We start from the raw sequence: 26,591 nt of genomic DNA, 5'->3' as shown, positions 1-26,591 counted from the left end.
ATATATATATATATATATATATATATATATATATATATATATATATATATATATATATATATATATATATCAGAGTGAGTGTTCTTGCAGTTATCATTTAATCAATTAAATCTTTTACATTACATGAATTGCATTATCATGTAATCAATTAAATCTTTATAGGAAGGTGTCCAGTTTGATGATGTGGCTGCAACAGCTATGACGCTATGAAATTTAACAATATATGAATGGTGTTTAGTGTTTATTCCACTTCAAGCCTTGGGATTTAATACAATTTCAAATGATATCTAAAATGTACTGAATATAATAATCAATTGACAGAATATAAACAATTTTGATTATTGTTTTTAATCACTGTACAAAAAAATGGTTTCAGCTTCTCAGAAGTATAACTACGTTCTCTATCACTGTAAATCAATTATTTGAGAGGAACTGCTATTTCTTTCCACTTTTTGTCTAATAATTATTTTTTAAAGCCATGAATCGATCATGGCAACAATAATCACTGCAGCCCCAAATTCAACACGACAAGAAAATAAGATGTAAATCCCTTTAATAAAACTCAATGAAACGCAGTTTAACAAAGGAAAAGAATCCAACATAGAGCAAGTAGATAACATTTACAACCACAAAAAAAAAACCTGTACAACTCTAAATGCCTGGAGTCACTTCTATTTTTCCAAGGATTCTTTTTTTCCATTAACCATTTTGTGATGACTGAGGGGAAACTTGGGTCAAATGGGGTAAGGGAGGCATGTCATGTGATTTAACTTTATTTTTTTTTTTCAAATACATACAGTGTTATCTCATACACATATGTATGCTTCATCAACGTGGCTGTTGAAGTTTGTTTTTTATTTCCCCCGACCCACTGCTGTAGCATACAGCAGGAGGAGGAGGAGGAGGAGGAGGAGGAGGAGGAGGAGGTGGGCTGTGGCCAGGAGTGTTATTTGTACAAGATGTCGTAATGGCCAGGTCTGTAGAGGAGGAAGATGCGTGGGTCGCCGCCTTCAGGGAAGACGTGGTGATTGACTGTTCCACCCTCTCCTCTATCCATGTACTCCACCAGGATGGATACGTTCAGGGCCTGGGCTAAGGCGATGATGTGAATGTGGTCACTTTCTTTAGACATTGGCTCTACCTCCTTGGAAAAGACAAAAAGACAAAAAGAAACATGTGAGGTGGTTTTCACAGTAAAACAGTTACTGTAAACCATTATTATTTACGGAAGAATAGTTGACAATGGTAGCAACCTTTGGATTTAAAATTTAATAAAAATAACCCACCTGCTGACAGAATTCCTTCACAGAGCGTCCTCCCTCTATGAAATGCTGGAAGAAGCAATGCTCTCGCTGCAGGAAGCCTGAGGTGAGCAGTCGCAGGTACACGACCACATAGTCCGACACATTCTGGTCATTGAATGAGCTCAGCAGCTCCTGCAGACTCGGTTGTTTCTCGCACAGCTCGATCAGGTCCATGAACTTGGAGGAAGGACATTATACACTTCATCAGACTGTTATGTTCGCATCCAGCTTGCCAATTTACCAAACGTGTTTTGTCTGCTCAAGATGGCTTTGCAAATGACATTCAGAAGTGGCAGAGAAAGGCTTCAACTACACAACTACCAACAAGGATGTAAGACAATGGGCCTCATGCAAGAACATATTTGTATTCTAATTCTTAACGTCTCCTACATCCGTTCGTACTGTGATTTCTTACGAACAGGCCTCGTTGGATTCATCAAACGCTTCTATCTTCAGAAAAATGTGTAAATTTCGTGCCTAAACAGGATGAATGTCACCTGTGCGTATTTGAGCCAGCTCGCCCGCGGATCGCATATAAGCATAATCAACGCCCCGAAAATACCACATAAGGTTTTGCTTCCTGCTCCATGTCAGGAAGACTTCATTCATGAAAACAGTGTGAAAGAGTAGAAAGAAGAAGTTTACGCGATCGGAGATTTAAGTTGTTTTCACAGATCCAGAAAGTATATACCATAGCAGCATCAGCAGGAGTTAAGTGACGGACTAAAGCAGATCTGTTAATACTGAGTCACCTGTGAGTTGCAGTGTCACTGAAATAAAGAGGAAATGCATTGATATCAAAATGGCTTATAAAAAAAAAAAACCCTGGCCACAGCAAGATAATCGATGACTGCAGGGAGGGCTAGCTGAGGTCGCCGTCACTGATGTGGGTGAAAAAATACGTGCCATAACCAGCGATTTGTACATGTTTTAGCTGGTGCTCGATCAGTAGTGCACTTTCGTTCATTGCAATATACCACAAAAACGCAGCATGCTATAATTATTTTACATTTCTTCTCTGGCATTTAAAGCAACTCACAGTTGTGTCATCCACCTGCCCTCACATCACCAACTGTGCGCTTTACCACGGCATGAGTGCGCATATGGCGCTTATGATGCTCCTGTTTTGTCTGCAGGTTGACTGGAGATGTCAAGAGCTGATTTGAATACATTTTTGGTAGATGATGTGAAAATAATATGCATGGTGACAATAAACAACTGACATCGAAGCCAGCAGCTCTGTGCGCATGCCAATAGGGAGGCAGCCATCGATTATTTAAGTAAACAAGTATTCTACCGAGTGTTCTACCGATTATTCTATCTATTACTCAAGTTATCTGATAAAAAATACTTTTGCTTAATTGAGAGGAGTGTTGATCTTTTATCCTGCCTGTTGTCCGGACCGTAGTCTGGGAACACGGAGATAGTTTCTCTGCTCCGGGACCAACCCCTTATTTTCCCTCCGACAGCACGGTGAACAGACACACAGAGACTTCTGTGTGGTACCGTGGCATTGCTGCATTTATTACTGGAAATCAGATGTAACATTTACTGCACATCTGCTGCTAGCATGCCATACCGGACTTCTAGCTGCTCTGCTCCTTTTCTCTCTCTCATGTCGCTCTCTCGCTACACGCACGTACGTACACAGTACGCATATACTCCACGCACTGGCCCATTCACAACAGGAGTTACGCCACTCAGGAGCCATAGTCACCTCTGAAATGGAATAATTGATGGAGTGAATGCTGATTCAGGAAGACGGAAACCGTGGATGTCTTAAGCAGAAGTATGTATTATAAGAGCTCAATATTGAAGAGACTTCCGGTTCGCTACACAGATCAACAGGTTCACAGTGTTCGGCGTCCCAAGATAGTTAGCCCATATCTGGTCTCTGTAGTGTATTTAGCTTTGAGTAATGTCTTCATCTCCCTGCGACTATGACACCTCGAGTGAGTCATCAGTTGCTCTCTGATTGTTTCGGCTTGCCATAGATAAAATTACATGGCTTGGTGGCTGAGAAGACTCATCTTAAGAGTTTCTCAGGGAGGATAGACGAAAATTCCTTAAAACCTCCACTCAAAGCGCCGCACCTCCCGCCGGCCTGCTCCGAGGGCAACAACGGACCGAGCTTATGTTTTTTTTAAGCGTAAAATCTCCAAACTTTGGACACATTCTGTCGTTTTCTTCCGCCTGTTTCACAGTTTTTTTTTCGCTCTCTTCATTCATTTATAATCCGCGTCGGCCCGTAAATCTTCACTGCAGCGACCACAGCAGAAGCCCGCGGTGCGACGGTAATAATCATCCGTGCGGAAACATATATTGATTAAACGATTATATATATTTTTTACATTTAATTTAATAAAAATATGCATAATTGCTTCAAAGTGAATCTTAAGGGGAAAAACATGGTTAGATTAACAGCAGACTAATTTTGTGACTCCTACGACAAGTCTCGACCACTAGTCCATTCTTTACGTATATTTACTTAAAATACGAAAAAAAAGATGTTTGCGGGAATTCTGATCACTCTTACATGCGGTTTAAGAACACATTTGTGCGTACGAACGGTTCTTGTATGAGGCCCAGTGTATGTACTTTACAATCAGAATAAACCATACACGGAGGCTTTTCTGAAAACTAATTCACAGCAGCATTACAAAAAGCCCTTTCACACACCCCACACTGTTAACTTTAATATACAATATCGTAACATTCTACTTGAGCAGCAAAATCAGAATAATGCATTTCGGGTATGTCCTTGTGCAGGAAACTCACAGTATTGTGGAAGTCTTCAATGGTAAACTCGGTGAAGCCTTCATTAACCAAGTCCAGTTTACTTTTTGATGCAACGGCTTTGAACCTTGAGAGACAAGAAAATAAAAACTCTTTATATTATGTGGTGCTTTAAGATTTTAAATATTTCTGGGGAAAAAAGATAGTGCAAACATTTATTTTTTACTATAACAGACAACTGGAGCACACCTTAAGGTTAGCTGACTGCATACATGAGGTACTGATCCTGCACGGCTCAGATTTGTGTAAAACTATTAAATGATGATGATTGCAACAATTAACACAAATTCAACCGTTCCCAGTCAATTCTGTGCAGCCTCGCAATTTCATCTGCGCAAAATGTTGAGCCATAAACATGTACAGTAAGTGACACAAACATTTCACATTTACCAACAAAAAATTTGACTGCGCACAACAAATTCATGATGTTCTGCACAAAAGCAGACACACAAATCTCCATGACAGAGCTAACATTTGTTATAGCTACTAATGTGTATGTAATGTGTTTGCATGTGTGATAAAAAGCCTAACATAAAAATATGGTGGGAAAGTTTTATAAAAAGAATATTGCGACTATTTTTGCAACTTTCATTTTCCAGCTAACCCAAAATTTCAAGGTACAACTTCAATACTGCATTAACATAATCATATGGTACTCAATGGCTGCTCCACACACGGATGGACTGACATACTGATCACTATTTCCGCTCAGATTATATAAAAAAACACAAAATCATTGTATCATGCATGGCAACTTTTCTGTTTGGAAAATATGAAATCAGGCATTTAAGGCCACAACATTCTAAAACACAAAAATCCCACAAAAATTGAAAGAGCAGATTATTTGGTTTTATCACAGTTATCTGAAGTCATAGTATTTCCCTCAGTGATAAAAAGTCGATGGGTTTTTATTACGCATACAAATTAGAAAGGTACACACAGACATGGAATATTGTTTTATATGAGAATAATCATAAATACAGCAAGGCATGCTTAAAACAAGATTATGTTTTATGATCATTCCAGTATGTAAGGTTAATTCGGTGTGAAGGTTTACAGTATTGAGTGTTCCTACGATTCAGGGACAGTGATATGTGAGATGTGTGGTATCTTTCTGTTCTTTATTGGTGAAAAGTTCAGAGTTGAGAACCTACACTCAATTTGGCCATGTCAATCATTGGATTGGAAATAGAGAAAACATTTCAAATTGCAAGAAGCCCAAAATATCAACAAGCACCATTTCACTACCTGATTAACATAGTTGTGAAGTTTCAAGAAAAAAATATTTGGCTCCAGAAACCCAAAGATTACAGGAGGACAGGCACACTGATCGCCGCCTGAGAAATCTGCAGTCTGCACTAAAATGCAGCCACAAGAAGACAAAAATGTGCCGAAGAGACTTCTATAGCTCAAGATGACAGTGGCATAAATTTTTGTCTTGAAACCAAAAGCTTCTACAGCCCAAACAGTGACTCACTTCTGAAGTTCTTTGCTGTCATCTAGATGGGACTCGAGATGTGCGAAACCAAAGGCTCTGTAGAAACAATTCCCATCTGGTCGCGTCTTACGGATGTACGAGTATTTTTTGTGAAGGTCCTACAAATAAAAATCAAGAAGAATTATACCATATTGTAAAAAAAAAAAAATACAAATAAAATATCATATGGTAAGACTTTATTTGAGTATTTCAGTAATAGAGTTTTGTTTTGTGGAGACTGACCTTGATCTTGAGCTGATAAACTGTGTCGTCATCCGCATACTCCCTCTGCAGAACTGACAGGTCCTGTCTGTCCGATACTAAAGGGTTACTGTTGGCTATCTAGACAACAACACAGAAAATTTAAATTGATACATGAACTGAAAACAACTTAACTCATGAGTGATTCTCTGCTGACCAGTTGTTATAATGACCATCAAAAAGATAGATGTATATTTGTCATTCAAACAGATTGTCCAATTCCAAAACCTATGACAAGTTTCATAGGCTCTATTCACACCTGGCATTAAATTATATCTGTACCCAGATATGGTTTTAACCTGATGACATTTACAACTGGTATTCATATGTATCTCCAGTGTCCACATTGAGATCCAAAATCAATTTGATCGCTCTGTCCAGCTCACATCCTCCTAATTGAGGTCCATGAAAACAACTAACCTGCCATCAAAGTCATTCACCAGTTCAACTACTGAGAATATGAGAAAACAGTCCTTTGCTCGCTTCTGTTTCTAGTGATTTTATTTTTTGTTATTCAAAATAGATAAAGAAAATGCCTTGTATTTCAATTTAAATTTTTCTAATTTGAAACAAAAATCAAATAACCCCTCGTTTTTTCCCGATACATTGACTAGACTGTGGCAGCCCACCATAGTCTAATTGGTTGCGCCATAGACTCACAACAAGCCTTAAATATTTTTACACTTCTCATAGTAACATAAAAGATCTCTAAAGGTGCGTTCACACCAAACGTGACGCAAATTATTCAGGCAATTATAGAGTACTTACAAAAGTCAATGCAAAGACGCGATTAGACGCGAATGAGTGTATTGCACCGTCGCTTCAGCAGAGCAGCTCTCAGTCTGTCACGCAGTCCGGCACTACTCTTCATGTTGTAGGTGTGCTCATGCCGGGGGAGGTGGAGAGCTCCGCTGTGTTGTAATTAACGTTACTGGTGTAGTGGCCATTCTCAACATGCATGTATGGAGCGGGCTGTTTGCTGGTTGCAGTTTTCTTTTTGAAAGCTGCTGCACAAACTGCTTTTCACTTGCTGAACGTGCTGTTCCTGTGAACTGGTTGTTGTTGTATTGACAACGTATCTTACGTTTAGTCCAAGCTCCAAAGCGCTGAACAGCTATTAATAAAAATGTATCGATACTGAAAGTAACACGTGTCCAAATTCAATGCTGCACTTTCTTGGGCCCTACATATCACATACACCAAATGTCAGGCTAATAAGATGAACACCTCTTGAGCTATGACTGACAGACTGACAGACAGACAGATAACATTACATTCATTTTGCTGACGCTTTTGTCCAAAGCGACTTAGTCATCAGACAGATTTCTTGAATAACTAGCAGGATTAGTAAGATGTCTCCAGCAGTGGAGAGTAGCCTCTCTGCTGCCCTTAAATATAAAATATATGTCTTAAAATTAACTTAATTTCTTTGAAGAACACAAAACCTTTGTATGACAGTGGAAATTAAATGAAAATCATAATACAGACAGAATTATGGTCTTAAAATTGTGAGGAAAAATCTTCTGATATATTAAAATATCCTCAGGAAATAGCATTAGTTGTAACTCAATTAAAGGGAAATCATTAGGGAAACAAAGAAATACATTTTATTTGGTGCTGGTAGCTGCATGATTGGTTCAGTTATGTTCGCACATCAGTTTCAGCGCTTTGGGTTCATGAAAAGCGCTTTAAAAATTAAATATTGTGTGTTTATCCTTATTAAAATATTCAGTGCTATGTGGAAGCTTGTTCATCCAGTTTCTCTGAGAAAGAATGATGACAAAACTTCAAATCTTTCCCAAAATAATGGCATTTCTTATCGAAAGGGCTTTCTCACCTCCTGCTGAATTCTGTCCTGTTGAGCAATTATGGCCTCATCATATGCGAGACAGTTCACTCCTGTAAGAAAAGATGATGACAAATTAGGCTTGAGGAGTCGATACTCACAGGGGAGATTGATAGGCCGATGTGTTGGCCGAGATTGTTTGAGGACAGTGTTTTGTCAGGCACATCAGAGTGAAAAGCTGGTCAAGTCTAAACTTCCATCTGTTTCATTGTTGCAATGTTACAAAAACTTGAAAGAGAAGAGACATAAGACACTGTTAAATAAAGATATACTTATTATCAATAAGGCATTTCAGCTGACCAGGGAACAATTGTTGCAGGAGCAACTTTCATACATATAACGAAGTTTTTATACAGTTTATGTATGCAGATTACATACATAAACCTACCTTTACAATCTACAAAATACTGCTCAAACATCTTGTAGCATTATCCACCTGCAATGCAATATGACCACTCAGAAACGCAGAGTGAAAATAATTTTGATTCATCTTGTTTTGTACACTACTGTGTTGAATTAGTCGTGGTCACTAGGTAGTGAAGGAAATCTCCAAAAGCTGTTAGTTTAGTTTGCATGAAGAGGTACTGTACGTCAGCCTGCATCGCCTCAGGCATAGAAACCAGGTGGAGTAGCAACGTGTACTAAAATTGAGCGGAGCTCCCCACATAGGCTGCTTCCCCTGTGAGTACAGTCATTCTCTAATACTTTGAAATAATTGTAATTTTCTGAAATAAATAGGTGGGTGATTTTTTTTTTGTAAAAAAAAATGTACAGAGGCATGTAAAAAAAAAATCAGAGGGGTTAATCTGTGCATTGATCCTTTAATAATATAAAGAAAACAAAGCATCTTCGAAGGTGACTGTCTTTCCGTTCAACATCTGCAGTTACCACCGTCGCATTTAGCTCGCGGTCAACAGGAAAACAAGTTCATCCACAACACGGGCTAGCGTCGCTCAGCTAAACTTGGCTAGCTTGAGCAGTACGAAAACAAAACACATTCTAGTAACGACGAATTATGTCGTTTTCGCCACCAAAAATGTGCTCTTCCGCCTTTAATATTGCACCTGAACTTCCAATGTCGCCTTGGGTCCAAACCCCCGGCACTGTCATGTAAGGCTGCCGCGTTAGTAACTAAAGAAGCGGCTATTTTTTTTTTCTTTGTGTAGCAAAGCTAAGCTAGCTAACGTTAGCCAACAAGCCCTGGCCTCTATACGTCCCCATCGTAGCCCTATGTGAGCCCCCCTCCCTACCCCCTTTTATCACGCACAGGGCAGGGGTTCACACGCCGAGCGGACACTCGCCACACAAGCAAGAGAAACAACCGCGCTGCTCGTTGGATATTTTCTGTTGTAACGGTTTCCCTCACCCTCCATCTCTTTCTGTGATGATTCCTGCTTCTCCTCCGCCATCTTAGCTGTCGAGATCTGTTTCCTCCTTCTGCGTGACGTCACCCGTTACCCACTTCCGGGCGGTGATCAACAAATAAAAGTGTATCAATTCCTTAATTTATCTAGTAATCTATTAATTTATTTATGTGAATTGTAATAATCAACAGGCTGCACGGTGGTGTAGTGGTTAGCACCTTCGCCTCACAGCAAGCAACCAAGGCCTTTCTGTGTGGAGTTTGCATGTTCTCCCCGTGTATGCGTGGGTTCTCTCCGGGTTCTCCGGCTTCCTCCCACAGTCCAAAGACATGCAGAATGGGGTTAGGTTCATTGGAGACTCTAAATTGACCGTAGGTGTGAATGTGAGAGTGAATGGTTGTCCGTCTCTGTCTGTGGCCCTGTGATAGGCTGGCGACCTGTCCAGGGTGTACCCCGCCTCTCGCAATGTTAGCTGGGATTGGCTCCAGCGACCCCCCGCGACCCTTAAATGGATAAAGCGGTAGACGATGAATGAATGAATACTAATCAACAACGACGTCTGATGAAACTTATAACCAAGATGTTCAGGCAACATAATGCACATTGTCCCATTGTGATTAATTGGCCCAGTTGAACTGATGCTGTTAGAGACATTGAAAAGACCCCTCGATTCATCAGAGGTCACTAAACTGAAGCTCAACGCTGGATTCCCAACTAGGCAAAGTGGGGAACCACCAAATTTGTTTGAGAATTTACCTTTTCACTGTATCTTATTACTGTATGTCATGATGGGTCATTTTGAGACACTGCATCAAAATCTTTAAGAAAACCACTACAAATATTTTCAACCATATTGTGATAATTAAGAAAACAGGATTGCCTATATTGGCATATGACCTTTTAGTGCACTTTTTTTTTTTAAACATGCGCATTTATTTCAACCCGTCAATAAAAGCTGACAACCATATATAACCCTCAACTTATATGAAAACCCAGGCATGAGCCCAAGAAGATCACTTTTCCCAAATCACAGTGGAATGCATGTGTAGTTTTGCAGGGCTTAGTTCAGGTCCCTGCACCTTCCAGCAGTACTCATCAGGGGGCACTATCTGCAACAAATACGTGCATTGAACATATTAGCATTTATCTGCTGCTCTCACCTGTTGGGTGCCACTGGACAATGTGGCACATTGCTTTTACCAAAAACTGGTCTGGCACACTTACAACCCATACAACCCACCATTTTAAACTCATATTATATTTTCCCTGGAGAAAATTTAATTTACAGAAGATAACATAACACAATACTTACAAAGCTCATAGTAAAACTTAATTGTTGCTTAAAAAAACAAAAAACAAACAAAAGTGATTTGTTTTATTTGATATTTTCCCTTTCGGCACATTGCCTCCCATATCAGGGCTGTAACAGAAACCCACAACATAATATTCAGAATTCACAAACTCACACATACACACACACACACACACACACACACACACACACACACACACTTACACACTTATAAAAGTAGTACAACACAGGCTTGGTTTTACATTATTAAAAATTTGTAACAGTTCATGTCAAATTCCTCTTGGAGAAACATCATCCTGTCTTGGATGTTGAAAACCTCCAGCAGCCAAGGGAAACTTTGCAAAGCACAGATACTGTACAGTATGTCCACAGTCGAGATGACTTACATTATCTCTTGGGTCCTTTAGTTAGTCCACATCATAAAAGTAGTCATTTCAAGCTATTCAGCAACATGTAAAAAAAATTACAATGTATTTTACAAATATTTCACAGGTTTTCCAGCTTTCATCCCCTTTGTACAGTATGTGTGTGCATACATCACATATATGCAATATATGTTCAATTTACTTTGTGTGAATGTAAAAAAGTATTTTGGCTTTTACCCTTGCAACACAGCAGCAGGGTAGATTGCTTATGTATCTACTTTATGTGTATGTGTGTGGAACTAGAGGATAGATATGCATGTATTAAATGCGTTAATATATAAATTGAATGTGTATTGTTAAAGATTGTCCTTGAAATAAGTTTCATACAACAAAATATTTCGAAAAGGTTAGAATTAAGAAAAAATGTTGCACTTTTGTGCAGATTTATAGATGTATAAGACACATTAATGTCTCTGTAGTGTGACGTCTTTTCCTGATCCAAACTGTGTCCCTGCTGAAGGCGAAGGCACATGGACAGTAATACATTATGGCACAAGTATGCATGTTGCAGTAGTGGCAAGAGAGAGTTACAACCCCATGGGTTGGATCCAATCCTTAAGTAAGGGAACTTAACACAGGCACAGGTACTGAATACCACTAAAAGCAAAAATCCACATTCAGTGTTACAATTTAATTGTCTGATGTACAAACAAACCCACAGCATTCTCCTGCATTTATGGATTTCCCATTTAGAGGAACAGCTGTGGCTCAGGAGGTACAGCGGGGCCACTGACCGGAGGGTCGGTGGTTTAACCCTTGGCTCCTCCACTCCTCCCTGTCAAAATGTCCTTGGGCAAGACTCATTACTGAACCGGAAATTGCCCCCGCATGTACCATAGGTGTGTGTCTGAACATGCAGCACAAGAGTTTTATAAATATAGGTGAATGTGACCTGTGGCACTAAAGAGGTCGAGACACTGTAAATGCAGTCCATTTAACTGGAAATATTAAGACCGTGCCGTTGTACCAGTTATGTGGGGGAACAAATGACACACTGCAGATCAACAAACATCCGGCAGATATTGGAAAATCCAGAAAAATATAGTAGATGCTTTGGTGTAGATTTTTCCATTAAGGACTTTGTTCTATTGCACCCTTATCCCTCACAATAGAGAAGATGCTGCATCATAGTCAATGTGCAGGTTTTTCATAATTGAACATAAACTGGTTTTCTGGGTGATGACCAACCGTTGCTTGTGTATCCTCAGCTTGTTAGCTCTGCAGTCTCATGTGTTATTTTTCCAGCAGCATGCTAAACAATCTGAGCCTTGTGGATCAGGGAGGCATGGGGACTGATCACAGCGGGGCTCGGTCGGGGTTTGGGTCTCAACGTGCCATTAGTTAGCTGATAGTGGGCACTGTGAACCTCGGAGACCTGGGAACTGTTGGTCTCGCTGTCTTGGTCGTCGGGATGCTCCTGGCTGGCAGGACCCCCCAAACCTTCATCCACCTCGTCCTCATCATCTGGCGGGTAGCTGCAGCTCCGAGGAGGGTGCTGGTGATGTCTGCTGACGCTTCCTGGCCGCGAACCCCCGTCAGTCGGGATAACGTTACTGCCGTTGAGCTGTCTCACAATCTCAGTGGACTGCACCATGGGGAATGCTGTTGGCGTAAGAGGAGGGTGGAAACGAGTTTCCTGCTGCAACGACACAAAGAGCAGACGCGCTCAGCTACTGCATCATCATCAGCAAAGTATGCAGAGGTTAATAGGCTGCGTGAGATACATTCCACAATTTGGTGAAATCAGGCTACAGCATGCCCGGAAATACACGCACACTACCTTACCAAAGATATAGTGCTGTTTCTCACATATGTCTCCACTCTGAGCCGGTTCTCTTCGTCTCTGTCCAGAAGCCTGTCCCTGCCCCTCCGTGTGTTGTTGTGCAGGACGGGTCTGCCCAAGTAGTCAAACGCTCCCCCTCCTCCTCCTCCTCCTCCTCCTCCCCCCCGCCCACCTGAGATAGTAGATCGACTGTCGCGGTAGTGTGCCTGCTCCTGTCAGTGCACACAAGGACGCTATCAGTGTTCACAGACATAGCGTTGAAGTGATTAGGTGGTCTCATTGTAATGTATCCTTCTTTTGCACCCTTACGCATCATCTTGGAAAATACACTAAATTGCTCTCTTTTTTGCTGAGAGTTAGATGGGAAGATGGATAACACTCTTGTGTGTGTGTTTAACATAAATCTAACAGACAGGAAATAGTGAGCTTAGCATTAAGACTAGAATCAAGTGGGAGCATTTTACCTGGATGTCCTACGAGCACCTCTTATTCGGTAAATGGACTAGTGTGTTTTCTTGTTTTAACAACCACTTTACACTACAGGTCACTCCCACAATCATACAGCACTTGTTATACCTGGCTTGTACTTTCAGTTTTTAAAAAAGCGTGTAAGTGTGAAATAGCATAGGTAGGCTTAGGGTTAGTTTTAGTGCTCCGCTAAGCTCTCGGCTAAGGGTGCAAATATCATCTCTGTCATCAATGGCAGATTTATTGAGTTTGATTAAAAAATATACAATTTTACGTAAAATAACTGCTGTAAATCCAGTTGAAATATATATATTTTTAAAGAATTAATTAATAAATATTAATATGGGTTTAAGTGAAGCTTAAACTTTCTTATGCTTAAATACAAAAGTACATAACACAAAGTTAATTTGAGGACACTTCAGAGAAAAAATATTGATGAACCCATGAAGCATTATTCTGAGTCTACATTCCTGGTAAAAACAACATTAAAATAAGAGCAATTAAAATTCAACATGTTTGTGCAAGTGTTTGAATGTGGATGTAAGAGTTAAACAATTGTTGTGAGCATATGAGACTAAAACAGTGAATGGGAATCACCTCGTGCAGAACACTATGATTCAGAACACTATGACAACACACGACACCATAGATTAACGTTAGCACTATTGGATTAAAAGATCCGCGAAGAAGCAGAATGAATAAAGTCCAGAGGTTGTCAGCAATATAATGATATTGTCATTATCAATCTCTGAGATGCACTGGATTTAGATTTCAAATGTTGAAGCTCAGAACTTTGTCGTCTGACATGTCAACAGTACAGCCTCAGTGCGAGGCCTTGGCCTTGGCCCTGGCCCATGCAGAGTAAGATACATATGTAGACTGACCCCGAGGGAAGACAGGCTGGTCCTTAGGGTTCCCTCCACCCTCAGCGGGATGTTTTCCTCTGTCTGCGGATAAAAGAAACAGAGGGAAAGATCAGCTGTGGGACTCAAGATAATGCAAAACATATCATGCCCTTTCAAAACGTCCCCCTCACTCTGTTCCTTGGCAGCCACAACTAGCAGACACCCGTGGTGACAGAGCACAGTATAAGGTATTCATCATAGCGACACATTTCGAAAGAGAAACTCTGAATAAATGACTGTGACACATCAGCCCAAATCAGGTCATGACGAAATATGAGAAAACACAAGATGATGCTGCAGAATTATTCAGTAATATTACCGCTCCTCTGGTATCTGTGCTGATGGAGTTCATTCTCCTGAAAGAGGCTTGTCTGGAGAGAGTGCAAATTTCTTCCCTGTGAGATACAGGAGAGAAAAGAGGAAAAAGATATTCAAATGTATAAAGAAATCAAACCGAGTTTCACTGTGGATTGTGTGTATTTTTGATTGAGTGTACCTCATACTGCATTTAATTGGTTTTTATTTTCATTTTTGTGAAATTTCTTTCACTTATTTCCTTCTCTCTGCTGTTATTTGTGCATCTCACACAAACAGTCATCAACTGAATTTAACACTTTTGGGTTCTCTAACAGTTGTATTATGCTGAGTAGCCCTGATTTGCTCTGCCCTATACGCAGATTTATTTCAGTTTCATCTCATCTCAGTTAAACATTATATCCACATACTTCTTCTCCCTCAGCTCCCTCTCCAGTTTTCTGTTCTTGCTTTTGTGGCGGCACGTGACCGTGATGACGATGATGAGCATCAACATCAGCAGCCCGCCGGCCACACCCCCCACGATGAGCATCAGCATGTTTTCAGGCATATCCGGCTCCCCGCGAGCTTCTGTAAGGCAGGATTACATGGGTGAATGCATCTCCTCTCACAGTAAGAACATCTTACTAAGTATAATATATTATCATGACGAGTCTCGGCCTGTCGTGTTGACAAGTGCTGTCATCTACTGTACCTGCCACAGCGATTTCCACCTCAGCCTTCCCCACTCCCACTTCATTCTTTGCCACACACTGGTAGGTGCCCATGTCAGACAAGCTTAGGGGTCGCCCGAAAATGAGTGTTCCATTAGGATGGGGGATCACGCCTTCGGGCAACTCTCTACCGATTCTGCAAACACAGCAAAGTGCAAGACAATGTTACATGACGGTAAATTTAGATCAAAACATGGATCTTCTACTTTATCTGTGTTACACTGCTAATCCTAAAGTTCCTTGTTGATAAAAATGTTCTCAACGTCGTCAGATTACACTTTAAAGAAACCAGAAGCATTGGAGATCAATACAATGCATTTACTTAAAGAATTAAGGCAACTAAATCATGATGACTCCATGGCATAATTTTCACATAACATCCACACATACACAAAAAAAACAATGCACAAAACAATTATATTTTGAGAATTGAATGTCATATTAAGAGCTGTCTCTGTCACTACATGTTTTGATACATGTAACTTTTGCTTTCTGTAAAGATGCTGAGTGATATGAGGCAAGATAGTGGAGAGATAATATGCAATCCCAAAAGACACAATGACCTCCCTTCAACAAAATGAAGGAGAAAAACAACAATGAAGTTGAATTTTCTGTAGGTGGTGCATTTTGTTGTTCAGACATGTTGCGTATGACTGTATATGTTATCACCAATTGTTGCATATTTAGCCCGATCAGGGAGAGAGACATCGAAATCGACAATAAAACCAACAATCTCTTTTGTGTTTTCTCAGGAACACCTGCTGTGTTTCCACAATTATGGAAACAGGCTCTGAAACAAACCTGAGTTTCTGTTCACAATGCTTACACCGACCTCCATATGGTGCATAGTGCACAGTACAGGGTAACACATACAGTACAGTGAGCTGCTATCACGAGCAGGAAAGAGGAACTGTCTGTTTTCACAGACACCAATAGATACATCCCCGCGATAAAATCACACACAAATACACACATTCTGCATCGTGTTCCTGATTTTTGTCGTCACCCCCGCCCCAACACACACACACACACTATTTCACTCTCTACTTATTTCAGGCTGCTCATCCCCCTCTTCCTCCCTCCTTCGTGTGAAACTGTCTAATCCGTCTGCTTTTGGCACAAGCTGCAACACGACACTGTGACACCAGATATTTCTTCACCCGCCGCCTTTTAATGACAAATCCAACAGGTTTTCCCACTGCCGTTGTGTGCGTGCGTGCGTGCGTGTGTGCTTGTGTGTAATGCAGGCGTGAGTAAGGAGAGGTTGACTGTAACCAAAGTTTTGGGTGCCGACTTGGTTGTGTGTGTGTGTGTGTGTATGTGTGTGTGTGTATACATGCCCATGTATAGCAGTCGTCTGGTGAGGCTCACTCATTTCTTTCCCAAGGTGCGTTCCTGTGACTAACGACCAGTGCATGCATCACAGATGCAGAATGAACAGATCGAATGAGAGGAAACCTGACCAAACATTTCACCTATTTCACACGTATCCCATCTGTGTGCTAGGAACTTTTTCCCTTGGGGGCCAAACTGTCACTACTCATAACTCCATGAGAGCAATTCCCCTTCCTGTCACTTTCCACGTCAAACTCAAAGGCCACACCCTGACAAAATATTAAAGTGCAGAGGAACGTGTCCTAAAGATGACAGCAGGTGACTCAAGAAGAAGGAGTCGGGCATCTGTGTGTGTGTGTGTGTGTGTGTGTGTGTATGAAACCCTTGTCGGAGTTTAAAGTCGGGCAGCAATGTGCCGCCTTTTAAATGACACACGCAACACCTGAATCTGTCAGTTTCCACTAAGGCAGCAGGATCAGGAGTTGACAATGCCAGGGCTTGTTTGGTTCAGTCATGTGGAAAGGGTGGAGATCCTCCCCCACTACACTGTAAAAAGTTATTTCAGTAGTAGTAAGTGTACAGTGACCAAGAAAGTAACTAATACTGAATACTTTGCTCAAAGAGCCTACTAGCTTGTGGTATTGTAAGCATGAGTTGTATTTTCTGCCTCAATAAACCTGCCCAACGCCATGTTTTGTGTATTTTAAACGGTACATTCATTGTTTACTTGCATGCAGTCTTCTTCTCCTCCGCAATTTAGTTTGCGCGTCACTGACACCAACGGTCGATAAGTGTAATACTGTTAAGTGATGGTAATTATTAAGTAAGATGTGGGAGACTGTTAATGAAAATAAAAAGCGTCCTCCGGACGTACACCAGTAATTAACAAAGTTTTACATCACATTCAAAGAATGTACGGTAATAGTCTGAACTTTTCTCATCGTAAAAGTTAACAACCCACACAAACAGTGAATAAAGTACTGTGTGTTTGCATCCAAAAAGTCAGTTCGACACACACTGTCCAGCCACCGTAAATAATTACTATGGTGTTGTACTAGTGTACTACAAGTGTATTAATCTGCAGCTGAAACTAGTCCCCAAACAATATACTATTAATGCTTGGGGGCTTGATATTTGCTTAACACTACAGTGTCCAACTGTTTTTGTAAACAATACAATGGTGTGATGTACTGTACGTTCATGAGCCATTTAAATAGACTTAAATCTTTAGTGGTAAAGACTAGTCATGTGGCTGAAACCCACAGACGAGACGATCTTGTTGGTTTCTGTCTTTTCGTGGAATTCAGTGAAGCATAAGAGAAGCATAGGATATAACCTTGTCCATCAATTTATCAGTTAAGTCAGTTTCACAATCATTCTAGTGACTTAGTCTCATAATTTAAGTGCTTTTTGAAAGTGGCAACCAAAACATGCCAAAATGACTTGATATGAAACTGGCAAAGCTGTCAATCTAAATTGAGTTTATTAGTTCATTAGCCTGAGGTGATAGTGAGAATCTTAAGTACATGTCATTATTTGAGATTGCTTTTAGCAATGAAAAGTGCTCTATAAATGAAATGTATTATTATTACTATTACTATTATTATTATTATTATTATTATTATTATTATTGTTATTATTATTATTATTATTATTATTATTATTATTATTATTATTATTGTTATGAATTACATGCTTCTTCGACATGGGAGTAATCGCATAAGAATGAGAGAAAAATAAGTTTTTGTAATTTGTTACAGTACAATGTAACCTCACTGATCATCCAATTGAAGACACATCGCTGGTGAAATCAAAGCAAAAATAATTGGCATGATCACTGCAGAGGTTATGAGAAAATTAACAGTGACCAGACACATCAGACGGTTAGTCACACGAGTACCAGACAGCCAGAGAGGGAGGCGGCTCCTACTGCACCTGATCCAGGTGAAACTCTGTGGTTTGGGGTTTCCTCCACTTGTGCACCTCAGGGCAGCATTCTCCAGACCGATGGACCAGTCTCCATTGTAGCCAGACACCTCTACATGTGGCGGGACTGCAAGGAAGAACAAAGATTCACTTTAAGCTTTGTTCAATCGAAGGCACCCAGCGGGGGGGAAAAAGGGAGGCGTTGTCTATGGCGTGGAAGAAAACAGCAGGATTGAATGTAGCAAAGGCTGATGCAGTGATAAGGAAGGCCAACTTACAATGAATGCAACACTTTTCCAAGAAACCATCAGCATGGTGACAAAGGCATAGTTCCCATAATAATAATGCAAAGCCTAGAATGATCGTACATTAGGTTTTAAGAAAAATAAAAGAAATTAACAATGAAAAGTTCATTTTACTTGTATGTATTGGTAGGTATAAGTCAAAATGAGAAATACAGAGAAGAGTGTTAAGTTTGAAAATTATCTAGTACTTAAGGAGTCTCTTTCTATTTTGAAGTGATGCTCACAGTGATACAAACAGGAAATTAAGCTGTTAGCTGTAAGCTGGTTGCATGGTGCATGATGTTTTTCTTTTTGGTGTAACACAACCTACTGTGCAATTCTGACGAATACTCACAGTACACCACCAGGTGGTTGCTGAGCCTGCGGGTGGTTAGTGAAGTCGGATGCCACACCAGACAGTCCAGCTTCTTGCCATTCATGCTCCTCAGCGGATGCAGGGAGTAGTACGTAGAGACCGCCCCGTTGTCGGAAGAGCGGTTGATGGACTGGCCGTTCAGGTCGGTGTCCCAGGAGAGGCGGGGAGGTGGGCGGGCTATTGAGCGGCAGGAGGCGGCCTGTCGGTAGGACTGTCCCTCCACCAGAATCACCGGGTCCAGGGAGGAGATCGGAATGGCTGGAGGGAGGTTGGTTGCAGTGTTTGGTCAGGGTGAGGATGAGGATAATTCAACACACAAAGAGACTTAAGGTCCTGTACACATATTCTCTCAATCAGCTTCTGAGTATGAGCTATGGGTCCCAGGTAAACATAAACATTTTCTTCATATTTATGATTTTTGACTGTGATTTCTCCCCCACCAGTTTCAATTTGGCAGGTTTTCACTTGGAGAGAGGGAATTTTTCCATGCACCAATCACAATTAAGAAACATTTGAATCAGAATCTGATGACATTTGTCAGATCATTTGTGTATGTTGCCAGTACTGTCAATCTAATGTCATCAAACTACACTTACATTCATAATAACTTGAAGCAGATTATAACTTTTTGTAGTTTAAATAAGAGATTCAATTAGAATAATAAACCAATTAAGAACATATCAAGGATGATATTTTTGGAGCAAGATGAAAAAGCAAAAATGTTGAAAATATAGTAAAATATGTCTCTGTAACTCTGAGTAAATTGAGAATGTTATAAACCAATATTGTGAATTAATGATGATATTAATCGCATTCAATTACCTGTGATGTGCTTCTTGCCATAAAAGGAGTGAGTGGACTTCATGTGTGGAAAAACTACTCACAAACAAGGTCATGACTAAGTATGTTGTTTTTATGTGTCACTGCACTATTAGTCATGTAAAACTCGTCATGTCTTGGAATACACGGGAATAAGGTTGTGCAACAAGCAGTCATATTTAGCAATTCCCTTTGCTGCATTTGCACTTAAATCAGTTTTCATCCCTGTACAACATAATGTCACTCCTGCTGCTGCAGTAACAAAACTTGGCAGAGCTATTTCTACTGTACATCTGCGCCATTTGCGAGGGACTCACTCCATACGATGAGTGACATCTCGCTGTCGAAGTTGCCAGAGGGGAAGGTGCTGATGCGGCAGATATACTCCCCCTCATCAGAGACCTCTGTGCTCATGATGACCAGAGATGAGTCCACTGTGGGTTCACTGCTTCTAAAGCGCACGCGTCGAGACCACGTCCCGAATGCTGCAGATGGACACAGGCAGAGAATACAAAAGGGAGACAGAGAGAGAAAGAGATGAGGAGGGACAGAGTTAAAGAAGCGTGTGAGGAAGGATGTGACACGAAAAAATACTGATAATAAGTCCAGCAAATCCATAATTTTCAAACAAACCTCAGGGTTGTTTTGTCACTTTCACTTACATGCACACGCCTGCACTTGTGCTTGAAATTACATTTACATTCTGGGCATTTAGCTCGCAGTCTTATCCAACATGCATCACACTCACAATGGCTGTAAGCTTCAATTACAAAGTCAACACAAATCACAAGAGACCTACAATACAGTACAAAGTTCAGAGTCTTGGCACAGCGCGTCTCAGTCGACTGTTTTTTTTTAAAGATGGGTGTGAGCCTCTACGAGCAGAAGAAAAGACAAATCACCTGGTCACGGCGCTACAAAGTTTGCTCGTCCTGTAAAAACGACAACTTGAAATTACTAACGTATGTTTTTAAATTAAATGAACAATAGGTATTAAATGGAATTATAAACTTGCCAAAGTATTTGCATCAACTAACTTTATTTAGTTGTTTGTGTAAAGTTGACCCTCAGTGTATAACTTAAGGTGGCAAAAAAACTAAAATTGAGTGCAACCCATTTAAAATCATGCCAAGTTTAGAACGGGGTCAACAGAACAATTCTGCGGGGGGTTCAACAACATGTTAAGCAATCTTTCCTCTTCTAAGTTAAGTATGACATCCCAAAGGGGATTGTTTTGGTCTTTAATTTTTTTTGCTTACTGACCTTATCAGAAATTCTGCATGGGAGCAATTTTATGCAGCTATTCCATCAAATGTAAGGACGGAATCCTTTTCTAATCGATTGTTTCAGACACAAACAAAGTGGGCAGCTCAGGAAGTAGAAGAAGACTACTACTTTAAAATGCAGCCTTCAAAGAAGTCATATAAAATATCTGGGCATATCTGGACAAACTCTTGAGATTCTTTGTATGATGAACTAAAAAATTTGAATATTGAATTATCATGCCGACAGAAATGCCACTCGAGCCAACGGCGCTGACTGACCGGTCTGTCCATTCATGTGGTGTGCGGTGATGATCTGTTCCTTGGTGGCATCGGGTTTCTCCTTATACCACGTGACCTGCACCACCACCACATTGCTCTCACTTGGCTGGTAGCGGCAGGGAAGGACAGTCTCCTCCTCTGCCAAGGAGCGGATGGAATCTTTTGGAGGGAGCTCCACAAACGTCCCCTGTATCGCTGGAGGTGAAAGGGGAGAAAGGTTGGTAGGTAAAAGCCATCTACTCAGCAATCAAGCATGTACATATAATTGCTTGGATGATAGATAATGTTTCAATCTGCACCACACTGACACTAAGCTTAACAGTGACCTATGACCTACAGCCTAAACTTGTAGGTAATTTCCCATTGCAATGGCACGAGCCACCTCAGAAAGTCAAAGGCTGCGAGGAAGTTGCTAATATAATAATAATAATAATAATAATAAATTTCAGCACTTTTCATTGCTAAAAGCAATCTCAAAGTGCTAATATCCAATATCACAAAGCTTGTGCACTTGCTACTGAAGAATGTGCTTTGGCCTCACTAATTCATCTTTGCCACCCCTTCAAGTACACACTAGAAACATGTTTATTTAGGTACTTTGGGTAGAATTATTTTAAAAAGAAGTTAATATAATTTTGATCCAATGCTTCATTGCTTCTTTGTCATTAAAGGCTACATCCATACTACTGTCCAGACACATGTTTTAGCTCCGTATCAGTATTAATCCCCATCCATTCTAAAATAACCTGAACATGCATATCACATGACCATTCATGTACCCTGAGCATGAGCGTATAAACAGGAAGCAGAATGTCTACTCTCCAGTTGGTTACTTAGTTACAGAAAATATGAACAAGAAACAACAATCTTGAAATGCAAGAGCAGGGATTTCCTTTCTTGGAGCGAAGACAAGGTGGAACTAGTGCTTAAAGTAAGTGTTTACAACATTTTGCCTTCACTGCTGGTAGTCGTGTCCTGACTGATAAGATCAATCAGGAAGTGAATGCGTGCGACTGCATCATAACTTCCAAATTTTTGCCCTTCCATAGTACAATTCAGCCCCTGAGTTTCCCACTAAAACAAGGTGAGCAATTTTAGGCGCTCGAAAACTCTGAAGCAGTGTGGACGGCAGGCATAAAAGTAACAACAGTGATTTAAGAGAAAAACATAGTAATGTGGATGTAGCCAAAGTTAACTCTAGAAGAGACGTTAACTCAGCCAGGGAGATTATTTCTTTCCACGGCCCTACAACCCTTTTCATACAGCTACAACCATGAATCAATAGTGGGGTTAGCAAGAGTTTCCAAAAAAAAGCAAGAATACTGGTACAATAACACAAGCTGTCATTGTCTCTCCCCTTATGAATACAGTGCTACATTGGAATAACCTATGCTTGAAGTTAAATACAATAAGGGATGTGGTTATGAAAAGCATCTAACAGGGCTATATCTTTTGAGTCCAATCATCAACGAATAACAAAAAATGTTGAACTGTTCATTTAAAACCATGTTTTGTAAGTGGACCAAAGTTTCAGCAGTTATGCTGGTGTGTGCAACTGTTGCCGAAAGCTTTTTTTTCCTGTTTTCATCATTAATCAGGTGAAAATAGAGCGCAGTGTTTGTGTGGAAATACAACTTCATGACTTCTTTGATTGGACTTGAAGGCAACAAGGAGGACAAATGGGATGTGAAGAGTCCACACAGTGCAGACAGACATGAGGGAGGAGAGAGAAAACAAGTCGTCTATCGGAGGAGCTGAGGACAAGAGAAGATATGTCGCTTAACAAGTCGCCCGAGATAAGCTCAAAAGCAAACTCACTCAGCGTCTGGGGGGGGGGGGCGAGACGTTCAACGAGTCCCAAGGAAAACATGCCGTATAGGACATATTATGAGGTTTGCATTGTTTTGTGTGTAACACTGTTGAACCACAGCAATGTAAAGCACAAACCCAATGCTTGTATGGATATCTCTTGTTTTCCATTTGCTCTCAGTTTGTGTACAGATAATACTCGCCAGTCTGTCAGATGTAGACAACAAAGTGTCACCTTATCTTCTCCTGTCCTCCAGCAATCTTATAATAGTATCGCCATCCAAACCCCCCCCCCCCCCACACACACACACACATACACACACACACACACACACGCACACACACACACACAAACGCAGTCATGACATGTGGATCCCTGCGACCTGCATTTAACAGTTAAATATGAAATTGTAATAGTCAAAATCTTCTTTCCACAGGACACTTTCTTTTGGCACAGTGACGAAGTAGACGTGGATACATTTTTGGTGAAAGTTCCTCTAATGGAAACAAAAGTGATGTGTGCCAGTGCGACCTGGAAGCCTGCACAGGTGTTTCATCATCAGAGTTTATTGTGATATTAGTGCTCAATGGTGTTGGACTAGTGTTGCTGGTGAGTGATTTACTTTCAGACGGATGGTGATAAGCCTGTTGAGACTAGATCATTCTAGTCTCAAACCGCTTGCATGGAGACTGAATTACAGCAAACGAGCTGGTCCAAAAACACTGAGGCTACATCAATTCACAATACGACAGCTTATGTGTGTCTAAGGCATTTTTAATCAGTTGACCCTAAAATGACCTCTTTAGGATTCTTTTTTTCTCCTTGTAAATATGAATCTATGATCACAACTCTGCTGTTTGCTGTAACAAACAATATAGTCACTGCTGCAGAAAATAGTTTGAACTGGTTTTTACCAGTCACTCACCGTATCTGTTTACACAAGCCAACATTTTCATTTTCACTGTTGTACTGTATGATCCGTATCTAGTTTGGACTTGTTAAGGTGTAGAATTTGCATGTATCAGAAAGTATGAATATACAGTACCAAATGTCACATTTCAGTTGGAAGTATTAATGTCAATCGTTCCAAAAAAAAGCTTGAGGGTATACTTGAGCACAGATTTGAGCTAAATGCTAATGGCGGAACGCTGTTTAGAAAGTTTGCTAATAGGCACTAATTTACACACAATGTATACAGAAGGCTGGTGGGGTTGTCAATAGTTTCAAAGGTACTTGGTCATAACTTTAAGTATTGGAGATAAGGCTGCACTTAGGCACAGTCACACTTTAAGATATGCTCACAATGAGAGCATTGCTAATGTTTGCAATCTTAATTCAGTGTTTGCATGCCACCATTAGCTAAGTAGCACAAAGTAAAGCTGATGCTGATGTGAATGCTGTTTTGTTCTGCATGTTAACCTCATTGTGGCACTAGAGAAAAAGTCAGGGGATCAAGTCATTAGGGTTCATCCTTCGGGGATCATGAATGTCAAATGACGTGGCAATCCATCCAAAAGTTATTGATAGGCTGAAAATTTGTCATTGCCACCTGCAGAGTGACTGATCTCAAAAAGATGTTCTGTCAAAGTTGTTTCCTGAGGTTCCACTAACATGCCACCACAATTTTTGATATTTTGATGTTGATTAAGAGATCACTGTTTCAGGTGAAAAGAAGACATGAAACTCTGAGCATTACATTTGTCTGTCACACCAGTCCTGTACTCGGATTTCCCTGGAAACTATTAAATCTTCCTATGGGCAAATTTCATTCCAAGTTTTTGGGGTTAAGTGTGAGTGTGATTGTATATGTGTGTGTGTGTGTGTGTGAGAGAGAGAGAGGGAGAAAGAGAGAGACCGAGAGAGAACAGGTGCTGATTAATACCTGATGTGGGAGAATCAGTTCTGTGATGTCAGTGATTAGGATGTGATTCATGCATTTACCATCAGTCCTGATGACTGCTCTCTGGAGAAAGGTGTGTGTGTGTCTGTTTTTTTTTCCTTTTTGTCCAAAGAACATGTGTGAGTTTGTCAGCCTGAAGTTTAAGCCTGCAGTGGAATCTGCCTGCCTGTGCTGCATTACTGGAATAACACTTCGCCTATAGTCGCCGCCTTTATGTCCTGTATGTCTGCGTAATCGAAAGGAGGGGGGAGGGGGGGGTTAATGCCAGACTCTTATATATTATTGTGTATAATATTATAATATTTGTGTATTTGAGGACGCATTCAGGACTAAATCAAACTAATAAGAAATAGTTTGACACATACTTCCTGATGCTGACATGCATAGGCCTACAGCACGACCATACACACACACACACACACGAACACACACATGCGCAACGCACTAGGAGGGTCCACACACGTTTCCTCTGAATCAGACGGGAGGAGGAAAAACTGATCAACAGCAAACCTGTTTTTCCAGTTAATAACAGACAGCAGCACAGGTGTTTTCTTCAATAGCGCTGCTCTGGCTAAAACTGTTTGCTGAGAAATACTGGCCACGTGCCCAGCATGTTCAGTACTCAGCAGCTAAATATGCATTAGGTGAGCCACTATCGAAACCACATTCATTTAAAAAAAAAAAGAAAAGAAAACCAACGGATGCAGATCATTTTCATTTCCTATTTTTGCTTAATTTACACTGAAGTGCTCTCCTCCAAACCTCACACACATCTATTGTAGAGGTGTTAGGAGTTGGCCTAGTAGACAGTAAGTATTAGGAATATCAAACTGCTGTATAGTCACAAATACCCATGAATCACTAGTGCAGGCAGGCTACAGTCTAGAAAGAATATAATCGGACACCAGGCAACATAAAGACAGGGCATGGAGTCTTAAAAGAACACTAGAGATTTCTGCATGGACCAAACCTTGGACCCCGTCCCTGTCCACACACAACCTTCTTACCAAAGATCCGGAGGACAGAGAGACACAGGGAGAGTCTGGTCGGCGGAGATGTCATTCTCCCACGGCAGTTAACCTCAACTCGGCACACTTTGAGACGGTCAGTCCAGTGAATGACGCGCAATGCGACAGACGTCAGTGCGTGTTGCACCGAGGCAGACTCATGCCTGGTGCAGTTCGGATCATCCGAGGTGTGATGGTGTGTTTTTCCTTTTCACCAGACCCTCTCCAAAGTCCCGTTCTGGGCAACCCGCTGAGGCTCTGGTTGTATATACGCAGTCCTTATACGCAGAAATTATAAATCCTTCCAATGTGGTTATGTGCTGGTTTTGTCAATCAGGCGCCATGATATTTGTCCTTGTGAAAAAAAAGGAAAAGAAGGTGCAGCTTTACCTGTGTGGATACACCTGTTTGCTCTAACAGCGCCACCCTTTCTCTCTCTCTCTCTCTCTAGAACATACACACCTAACCACAAACATTTGCGCGCGCGCACACACGCCAGCTCACGCACCTAAACACACACACACACACACACACACACTTGCGCAAAAAAAGTCACCTTTCCGGTTTGGTTAAGGCAACATGACAGTTATTTTCTCGCCTTTACTTGTACTGCTCGGAGGA

General features: G+C 40.8%; 2 protein-coding genes across 4 annotated transcripts; both read right to left on the bottom strand.

Moving 5' to 3' along the window:
* Positions 1-536: 536 nt before the first annotated feature.
* Positions 537-9,180, bottom strand: LOC118300774 (ubiquitin thioesterase OTUB1). Its single transcript, XM_035625502.2, has 7 exons — positions 9,051-9,180; positions 7,676-7,737; positions 5,821-5,919; positions 5,578-5,696; positions 4,083-4,167; positions 1,287-1,481; positions 537-1,144 (listed from the first exon to the last, which is right to left on the bottom strand). The coding sequence occupies exons 1-7, from the start codon at positions 9,091-9,093 to the stop codon at positions 947-949; spliced, it is 801 nt and encodes a 266-aa protein (XP_035481395.1). The 5' UTR covers positions 9,094-9,180; the 3' UTR covers positions 537-946.
* A 1,118-nt stretch (positions 9,181-10,298) lies between these two features.
* On the bottom strand, positions 10,299-26,358 carry nectin4a (nectin cell adhesion molecule 4a). Of its 3 annotated transcripts, none has more exons than XM_035625627.2 (11): positions 25,971-26,358; positions 21,254-21,448; positions 20,027-20,194; positions 18,870-19,148; positions 18,240-18,357; positions 14,951-15,105; positions 14,667-14,826; positions 14,261-14,336; positions 13,921-13,983; positions 12,595-12,780; positions 10,299-12,424 (listed from the first exon to the last, which is right to left on the bottom strand). In XM_035625627.2, exons 1-11 carry the CDS (start codon positions 26,023-26,025, stop codon positions 12,038-12,040), a joined length of 1,842 nt encoding a protein of 613 aa, XP_035481520.2. In that variant the 5' UTR covers positions 26,026-26,358; the 3' UTR covers positions 10,299-12,037. The 3 variants fall into 3 exon arrangements, with proteins under 3 accessions (XP_035481520.2, XP_035481519.2, XP_035481521.2); XM_035625626.2 differs by having other exon boundaries at positions 12,571-12,780; positions 25,971-26,353; XM_035625628.2 differs by lacking the exon at positions 12,595-12,780 and having other exon boundaries at positions 25,971-26,355.
* Positions 26,359-26,591: the final 233 nt, after the last annotated feature.

Source organism: Scophthalmus maximus, chromosome 2, assembly GCF_022379125.1.
Source record: "Scophthalmus maximus strain ysfricsl-2021 chromosome 2, ASM2237912v1, whole genome shotgun sequence".
Lineage (NCBI taxonomy): Eukaryota > Metazoa > Chordata > Actinopteri > Pleuronectiformes > Scophthalmidae > Scophthalmus > Scophthalmus maximus.
The sequence above is the reverse complement of the archived record's forward strand: the minus strand, read 5'-3'. Positions and strand labels throughout refer to the sequence as shown.